The following is a 9,198-nucleotide window of genomic DNA, read 5'->3' as shown; positions in this document are numbered from 1 at the left end:
TAAATCCATCTATGACTTAGCCGATACACATGAATATAACATAAGAATTCTATACATCCATTCTATTAAGATATACTTTGCTTCCATTAAGATATACTTTGCCGTCTTATTTTATTTTTAACTTTTTTATAATATTACTTAATTAACGATGATGATTAGGCTAAAGTATAATTTTTAAATTGTGCTTTAATGATGATTAGACTAAAGTGTAATTTTTTTAGCCCCCTCTTATTGAGAAAATTACACTTTTGATACCCCAAGTTGTCAATTTATTCGCTTTTGGTACCTCAAGTTGTCAATTTTTTCACTTTTGACAAACATATTTTTATTACACTTTCCAATTTCCATCTCACATATTAGCATCTATCAAACAACACACACTCAAAAATCAACACACAAGATTTCTTTTTTTTTTACGGCTCTTAAAAAAACCCAATGGTGTGTATCCATTATTGAAATATTATATGTTGTTGGTGTAATTACGGGTAATGGTGGAGGAACTGAATGCATTGGTGCATCGATGGCCGGAAAAAACTCATGTCGCCGGAATACGCACCCACCATCGATCTCTTTTCTTCATATTATTGAAAACACTCTCACCCCTAAGTTACCCTATTCTTCGATCGAAATATACTACAAACGAAACTTGATCGCAATGTGTGTTGATTTTCGAATGTGTGTTGTTTGGTAGATGCTAATATGTGAGATGAAAGTTAGAGAGTGTAATAAAAATATGTTGTCTACTTGAGGTACCAAAAGTGTAATAATTAACAACTTGAGTATCAAAAGTGTAATTTTTCTCAAAAAGAGGGGGGTGAAAATACCCCTCACGTGTGTGTCACATGAGGGCTTTAACAGCAAAAATTAACATCGTATGAACGTGATACCAAAACTGAAAAAAACACAAAACTTAAGGTATGAAAGCCGTAATTTTTTAAGTTGGAGACTAAAAATACAAAAGCTGCCAACTTGAGGTACCAAAAATGTAATTTTCACTTGATTATGTTAAACTTTTATAAAAAATGTACCGTTCAACTAATAGCTTAAACCATAGTAATGATTTGTATTAGTCAAAACTCAAAACCCCGTGCTTTGTTAAAGGCTTTCGAAGTGACTAATCGTAGTCAATTTATTATTTTTGGTTAACTTAAAGTTTTACTTGTATATGAAATACTTTTAGCTATTGAAACAATTTTCATTCTAATCTTTTATTATATTAAAGCATAGTTGATCTAATAACTTATCGACTAATCACAAGTTTTTAAATTTGACTTTTGTTTTCAATTTTGACTTTAATTTACATTTTTTTTGTTTTCATCACAAATTTACACTTTTTACCTAAAAAATTTAATATAATAAATAAATAATAGCAGTTAAATAATATCCAATAGAATTATAATTAATATTTATCCAATAAAATAATAACTAATATATATTCTATAGTATGTTCTATCATATAAAAATAAAATTAATTAATTAAATATAAATAAAATTTAATATAAATATATTAAGGTTTTAAAATTAAACAAATTCGCTAAACATATTTTTTTAAAAAAATATTTCAATAGAAAGCTCAAAGTGTTGATATATAGATCAAAATTTTATTACTCAAAATAGTATATTGAATGTTAAACTATAATAAATTAATATCCAATTGTTAACGTCTTAAGCCCCGTGTATACGGACCTAAAATCTAGTAATTTTCTAAAAGTCTAATTATTTTTCTACAATAAATGTTATTATGTTTATGATCAAAAATTAAAATGATACTAAGGCCCACAATCTATAGACTGGTTAGGCAGCCCAGACCACTAATCTTTACAGACTCTTAGTTTATGGGCCCTTTAGAGTTTAGTCTTAAATCGTAACCTCTTCATGATCACATATACCACGTACATTGATAAGCTGGGCATTTGCTGGCCCACCAAGCGAAATACGGACAATTACAGGTCTGACCATTTTGATAATGTATTTTGAACTTTTTAATTAACGTATTTTGTATCAAATCTTCAACTTTTATAATTCATTTTATTTCATTTTGTATCATATTACATTCAAATTTTTTTAATGATAAACTTAATCTACATATATAACTATATATATGTAGTTGAGAAGTCTACACAAGTCCAATGTTGGCTCTACAATAAAAATTCTCTCAATATCTCATTAACAAAACTTTTATATCATAACTCTATGCATTTAGCTGTCATGTCTACTGTCACATTACATGTTCAAAAGTTTTAATCAGAATAAAATATATTATAACAATAATTGAAAATTAGATACACAATAAAATAAAAAAATATAAAATTTTGGGTTATAGTTATTTCAGAATTCAACTTAAACATGTCTTCCACTTTTCAAATTCTTTTTACAAAGGTTTTCTAAAAGTGTCTCATTCTCTACAACTAACTCTTTTAGGGGGCGTTTGGTAGTGTTATGAAGATTTACTAGGCTATAATGACCATAACATTACAAGATATTACATTTTTATATAAAATATAGGAAAAGATATGCATGTATTACATACTCAAAAGAATCTTTATGGTTTTGAGAGTCAAGACCCATGTAAATTAAAACCAAGAACCTTTGAAATGAAGTCAACAAATAAACAGTCAAACATACAAAAAGAATAAGAACATGAATCTAAACTAAAGTCCAACAATGGGCATTCATAGAGAAACCCATAAAACTACCACAAATGCATTACATTTCTATATCAAAGCTACTCATCTCTCTCCTTTCCATCCTCCTGAAACACTTACTTCAAACCGACTCGGGTCAAACAGCCAGTGACACAATGGTTAAACCAGACTTTGTCGTCGGGATTCTAGGTGAGCCCTTTAAGAACCGATGTTGTTGATATATTGAATAACCAAAATAACCAAGTTAATTGTGATTTAAACATTTGTTTGTCAATGCAGGAAATTTCATATCGATACTAAGTTTCACTTCTCCAATGTGAGTGTAACTTCTTTTATGACTGATTATAAATGTACATAAGGCCATAAGGGGTTTAGAGTTCATCAACTTACTAGCTTTTTAAATGGTGCAGTGCGCAATTTAGACAGATTGTGAAGAAGAAATCTGCTGAGAACTATAATGGAACACCATATGTTGCAACATTGTTGAGTTGTTCTCTGTGGATTTTGTATGGGTTACTTGACCCTGATGATGGTCTCCTTATTGTCACTGTTAATGCAGCTGGTGTGACCATGCAAGCTCTGTATCTCATTATACTGTTCGTCTATTCTTCAAAGGAGAAACGGGTAAGAGAGATTATATGTTTTTGGTATTGGCAGCAGGTAGCATAATGGACAGGTTGGGTGGTTGGGGTTGGGTAACGGGTCAAAAATGTTTTTGGTCAAAATGATAAGCTGTTGTCTTGATGGACATGGGTCGAGATGACCCAGAATACATTTTTACCAAAGATTCTAATACAGAAGAATTAAACTAGTATATAAACGACCCGTTTGTAAGTAAATTGGTTGAGATTGCAAGTTTGCAACCACCTTTCAATACTGAAGATCTTTGGGTGAACTTTTCATTACATTACTGAAAATGATAATGTTATGCTCGCAGGTTAAATATTTCGGATTCGTGATACTGGACATAGTGTTTTTTGGAATGGTTGTGGCATTCACACTTGTTGCTTTTAAAGAAGGTTCGCGGCGCACATTTACAGGTGCTTTGTGCGCAACTTTCACAACTATGATGTATGCTGCACCTCTTGCTGCACTGGTAGGTTAACCAATCTGAATATGCTGATCTTATGGTTACAGTTCTCAAGTCGTTAACTATGTTTACAAAAGGTTGTAAGCCTAATTATGTACAATATGTATGCAGACAACAACAATAAAGACAAAGAGTGTGGAATATATGCCAATTCTCCTTGTGTTTTTTCTATTTCTTAATGGATGTGTTTGGTTCACTTTCGCATTGCTGGTCACAGATACCTTTGTCATGGCAAGTGTTCCTGACTCCCTCCTTTCTATCTGATAAACGGTCGACAAACTGATAAACAAACATGAACTTTAGAAACTATAGACTACAAAGATTCACTGACGACAATGTAAAATTTCTGCAGGTGCCAAATGCTTTAGGAATATTACTAGGAGCCATACAATGTGGGGTTTATTTACTATACAGAAACTCGACGCCTGTGGTGATAGAGATGGAAAAAGTTTCATTTGAAAAGCAAACCGAAAGTAGAGCCATTGAAATTCAAGATATTAAAGTGAAAGAAAATAACATAGCTTCCCCAAAGCGTACCTTAAATCGACTGGATGCATTCCCGGTTATAAGATCACCATCCCTTAGTCCCACCAGATCAAACTCTACTCAGCAACGTAATAATGATATCGAAGATGGCTCTGTGAACTAAGGATCAAAGTGTTTCTGTTCATATAGTGAATATTTTTTTTATATGTTGGTTTTAATCCATTGTATAGCAAAAGCAACAAATATTGTCAAATCCGAATATCATTGTTGTATTAACTTTTAATCTTTATGTAATAAAAGAAAAATATAATCACGCACATAGGGTCTGAATCATCCATAGATGCAAAAGCACAAAGGTGGAACATGTTTCAAGTATAGTCATATCCGCCCTTGGTACGTGCCGGATGTGCATGATAATCTTATGCTCAATATGCTCACTCCAAGTTATCTAGCACTTGATCATACATAGATCGAAATGGTAAATTTTTGGCATTCACATGCTCTACTATAACACTTGCAAACAACAGTCGTTTTAACTCATTACTGAGTTTGAACAAAGCCTTTCACACAACACTAAATCACACTGTACTTCTTTTAATTAAACATCATTTAATCCCATCTGATTCTACAACCACTTGCTCCAAGAGTCTCGAGTAACTCAGCCGAAAGAAATGGTCTAACAGAAGCAAGCAACTTAACCTTTTTAAGTCGAGCACAAGATGCCCTGAGTGCAAGTTCATACCCTCTTCCAGATACCTTTGTGAGGTTCACCAGCTTTGCGTCTTGCAGGCGTGTCAAGTTCCCCATCATCATGCACAAGCCCACATCAGACACCGCACAGAAACTTATATTAATCTGCATCAACATATAACCTTCATTTTTAGCAACACCACACTGGGATCAATCTAAACTACAAAACTTACCCCTACATACTACAGTGGTAGAGAAATCACACGGTCAGGTATACTAATGAAACTACGGTGGCCCAAAAATTGAAAATTATGTTTAAAATTCAACTTTAGAATTCAAAGATGGTATTAGTTGTGGACTATTTTCAATTCAAATCTGGAATCAACCTATCATTCTTGGACCCGTACATATGCTTAGATTTACATTTTGAATCTGATTAGCTGATTACTATGACTGAATAATCTGTTTTTCTTTTTAGTATTAAGGTAAACAGATTCCATTTCTGCGTATGTGATTATCCAGGGCTAAAAAATAATCTGTTTTGAATAGCCAGTTTCATATCAGTGGCTACATAGCTGATTATCTGATTTGAGACATTTCTATCTCCATTCCTCAAACCTTTTTTTTTTTTTATCAGTTTGTCATTTTAACTTGCTATGTAATCAGAAATATTCAGACACTCGGTCATCTGATTATCCAATTAATACGACTTAAAAAATCAGAAGCGCATTCGAACACTACTTCCTACAACCTATATCATTATAGCTGAGTATCTTGATTCTAATAGATCAATCTCACAACCTCTCTTTATCACACATCCAAAAAGCATATCATATTCAAACCTGTTGCAAATTCCAAGAGTAATATGCAAGCGCCCAAAATCCCGCATCACTAATGTTCCCACAATGTTTCATATCCAATTCTGAAAGCTTCCTGCATCCCAATGCAAGAGCTGCTAGGCCCACACTTGTGACTTCGGTAATATTACGCATCTCTAAATCAGAGAGTTCCTCCAACTGGCTTAAATAAGCCATCCCTTTGTCTGTGACCTTAGTGCAGTAACACATATTTAGCTTCTTAATCTTTTTGCAACCACTTGCTATAAAACCCAATCCATCATCACCAATATTCGAACACCTACATCCAGACAAAAACATGAGTAAAAGAGGAGGAACACGACTTAAAGATCAAAAACCATTTGGTAGATGAAATCGTACCTGTATAGGTCAAGTTCTTTAAGATTTTTGCAATGCGAAGCAATATAAGACAATCCCTTGTCTGAAATATCTGTACAAAATCCTAATCTTAAGCACTTGAGCTCCAAACATTTCGATAGATTTTCGAGTCCTGAGAAAAGGATGAATGCTGATATATAAAATATGGAAGATGGTCTGCTAAAGTTCAGTTGCAAAATAACGGTATGCTTTAAAAGTGGCAAAATGGACGAGATAAGTTACCAGTCACAACGAGTTGTTTATAGTATTCGAAACGGGTTGATTTGACCCAAATACTTAATATTCTATCCGTCCATTTTTTTATACATAATAGGTTAATTAGGATTACAATAAAAATATGTTGTTACTATTTACCACAGTAGGTAAATTGGATTAGATAGAACGACTTAGGAGGCTTTGAAGTATTAAAAATACACTTTGTGCAGCTTTTAACACATTTGACCCATTTAATTCATTTCCCTTTTAGTTGATATATTTATTTGACGGATAGCGGATTGGGAACAAACATAACCTTAATTGACCCATTCTTAAGTAAATGGACCGTATGAGCTCCCTCTAGTAGACTGAAACTGGATTTGGATCACCAACCTTTGTTATTCACACTACATTCTGTTAAATCAAGCTCCTCAAGTAAGTGGCATGATGACCCGAGATAACCAAAACTTCTTTCAGTGAGTAAAGAGCAAGATTCCAACTTGAGGCACAAAAGTTTCGTACAAGAGTGTGCTATTGCTAATATTGCCATATCGGTGAGGTCATTACAGCATGTTAAATCGAGTATCTTTAGGTTGGGATGCCCATATGCAAGCTGCATAATACCTGCATCGTTCACCCCTTCGCATTTGCTCAAACCAACTTCAACTAACGAAAAGCAATTAGTACTTATGGTTTGAAAGAAAGATTCGGTTACTCGTGCTCCATCAACTCTAATTGTTTTCAGATGCTTCAAGTATTCAAGATTGCGAAAGAAAGTGGTGGAAAGCTCCTGACATATCAAAAGAACACCTTAGTCAAGTAATTGATATGCATAAATGCCTCATAGTATAGTAATGAAAAAAGAAACTCACGAGAAAATAGTAACCAGCATCAAGCTTTCGAAGGCCTTGACATCCTTTAGTGACACTAATGAGGCCGGCAGAACTCACATGGTCACACCTTGATACGTCTAATACCTGCAACGAGAGAGAAAAACAAAAAGTATAAGTACAAGATACAAGTCTCTTTTATTCTATATGGTTTCTCTGATTTCCCTTTGTACTGAAATAATAATGCTATAATTCTAGCAATCATAAATTGGTCAAAACTACCAATCAAGTAGTAGATCCTGTCAGTAACCATGAAACATTGTGTGTCAGATTGTCGTTTGAACTTAAAAAAGACGAGGAAACATGTCACTCAATTTAGTGGTCATGAAGGTGCTACGAGATTGTGGATTCACTAGTTCATACATTTCCTACATAAGGAATTGATCCATCAAGGAAAAGTAGGAAAAGTTTAGGATATATGCATACATATTTCTACATGTACACTCTAGTAACATAGATACATACATATAGTACAAGAACTGTGTTATGCTTAAAATGTATAAATCGTACAACAAACGTTGAAACCTACGGCTCAACAGTCCAACGGACTCAAGTCCAAGCTATACAATATTTGCTAAAATGGGTATTTATAATACTCAACTATATACATTAGTAACATAAAGTAAGTATCATCAAACTCGTACACCATTCGAAACCAAACACTTAGGAGTGACCTTTTTCATGACAAAGAATAGATTAAAGAATCAAAATAATCAACAGATTATAAACCTGAAGAGAAGGACAACCATTTCCAATAAAATCCAAACCTTCATCACTCACTAATCCACATCCCACCATTAACAAAACCTCCAATTTTCTCAAACCGCTTATTGACCTTAGTGATTCATTACTTATCTGCAAAACAAAACATGTATCCCAATCAAACACAGTTAAAAACATGAATCCAAAATATATAAAACAACTACGAAACATATACAAATACAAATATAAAAGTGTATGCATATATAGAAAACAAGTTAAAATACCTTGAGATAAGAGACAGATATATGTTTCAAATGGGAACATTTTTTTGACAACAAATCAATCCCTAAATCAGTTATTTCCAAACACCACTTCATACTAATCTTCTCCAACTTTTCACACCTAATTGCAATCTTAGCTAACCCAACATCACTCACTCCCAAACACTTATCCATTTTAACTTCCCTCAACCCGACCGCCATCGAAATCGCAGCCGCCTCCCTGTCCCCAAACTGACAACAATGCGAAACATCCACCACTTGCAACCTAGTACACGCCCCAACCAACATCTCCAAACCCGAAAACCTTAAAGATGTTGTCCTACACAACACTAACTTCTTCACTCTATTGGCCCACCCTACACACCTTTCATCATTCAACAACATGGACACCGTCCCGTTGTAGATCCTCGGACAGACCGAGAAATCTAGCTTATCGGCCCGAGTGTATTTTCGGAGAAGATCCGGAATAAACTCGGGCCGGAAAAACCTGAGGCTGGTCCTGTGACCAGCCTCAACCCGATGAAACGTTTTGCAAGCTGCCCGGAACGATTTTCGGTCCAAATCATCGGTTAGATAGTCAAGAACATGATACAAAAGATCTTCAGTAAGTAAACGAATAATCAAAGATGATTCCATTACAACAATTTTATTTTTTTATCACAACAACAAAAAAAGGATCCTTGTTCAAACTATTCGAAAAATATGTATATAAATCTAAGTTGGAACAAAAACAGATACTAAGACATCTTTAACATTCGGTCGTCTAGTGATGGCGGATATAAAACAAAAAAATTCGGATCCGAGGTTTTTTCGAACTGACATTTTTTTTTTTGCCGGCGGCGATGTGACCGGGGAGTTGGATTTGTACGGTGGGGGTACGATATTTATTAATTATTATGACATCATTTTTTATAAATTTTTGGAGAAAATAAATGTCAAAGGTGAAAACCAGTGGGGCGAAATGATAAGCTATTTGATGATGGA

At 33.8% G+C, this 9,198-nt stretch overlaps 2 protein-coding genes across 2 annotated transcripts; one reads left to right on the top strand and one right to left on the bottom strand.

The window, feature by feature from the left end:
- The first annotated feature begins 2,800 nt into the window (after positions 1–2,800).
- Positions 2,801–3,750, top strand: LOC122596829 (bidirectional sugar transporter SWEET16-like). Its single transcript, XM_043769479.1, has 4 exons — positions 2,801–2,834; positions 2,925–2,961; positions 3,056–3,269; positions 3,583–3,750. Exons 1-4 carry the CDS (start codon positions 2,801–2,803, stop codon positions 3,748–3,750), a joined length of 453 nt encoding a protein of 150 aa, XP_043625414.1.
- Positions 3,751–4,562: 812 nt separating this feature from the next.
- On the bottom strand, positions 4,563–9,161 carry LOC122596308 (F-box/LRR-repeat protein 3). The gene is made up of 7 exons (XM_043768857.1): positions 8,218–9,161; positions 7,961–8,086; positions 7,214–7,318; positions 6,735–7,131; positions 6,129–6,258; positions 5,754–6,048; positions 4,563–5,076 (listed from the first exon to the last, which is right to left on the bottom strand). The coding sequence occupies exons 1-7, from the start codon at positions 8,848–8,850 to the stop codon at positions 4,831–4,833; spliced, it is 1,932 nt and encodes a 643-aa protein (XP_043624792.1). The 5' UTR covers positions 8,851–9,161; the 3' UTR covers positions 4,563–4,830.
- Between the last annotated feature and the right edge of the window lie 37 nt (positions 9,162–9,198).

The sequence above is a fragment of the Erigeron canadensis genome, chromosome 4 (genome assembly GCF_010389155.1).
Source record: "Erigeron canadensis isolate Cc75 chromosome 4, C_canadensis_v1, whole genome shotgun sequence".
Taxonomy (NCBI): domain Eukaryota; kingdom Viridiplantae; phylum Streptophyta; class Magnoliopsida; order Asterales; family Asteraceae; genus Erigeron; species Erigeron canadensis.
This window is presented reverse-complemented; position numbering and strand designations above follow the sequence as displayed.

Excerpts from the sequence above, each read along its gene's own strand:
- LOC122596829 (XM_043769479.1), top strand. The coding sequence starts at position 2,801 with ATGGTTAAACCAGACTTTGTCGTCGGGATTCTAG. Across the intron at positions 2,835-2,924 it reads CTTTGTCGTCGGGATTCTAG|GAAATTTCATATCGATACTA; the intron begins GTGAGCCCTTTA and ends TTGTCAATGCAG. Across the intron at positions 3,270-3,582 it reads ATTCTTCAAAGGAGAAACGG|GTTAAATATTTCGGATTCGT; the intron begins GTAAGAGAGATT and ends TTATGCTCGCAG.
- LOC122596308 (XM_043768857.1), bottom strand. The coding sequence starts at position 8,850 with ATGGAATCATCTTTGATTATTCGTTTACTTACTGAAGATCTTTTGTAT. Across the intron at positions 6,259-6,734 it reads ATGTAGTGTGAATAACAAAG|GACTCGAAAATCTATCGAAA; the intron begins GTTGGTGATCCA and ends TCCTTTTCTCAG. Across the intron at positions 6,049-6,128 it reads AAAGAACTTGACCTATACAG|GTGTTCGAATATTGGTGATG; the intron begins GTACGATTTCAT and ends GTCTGGATGTAG.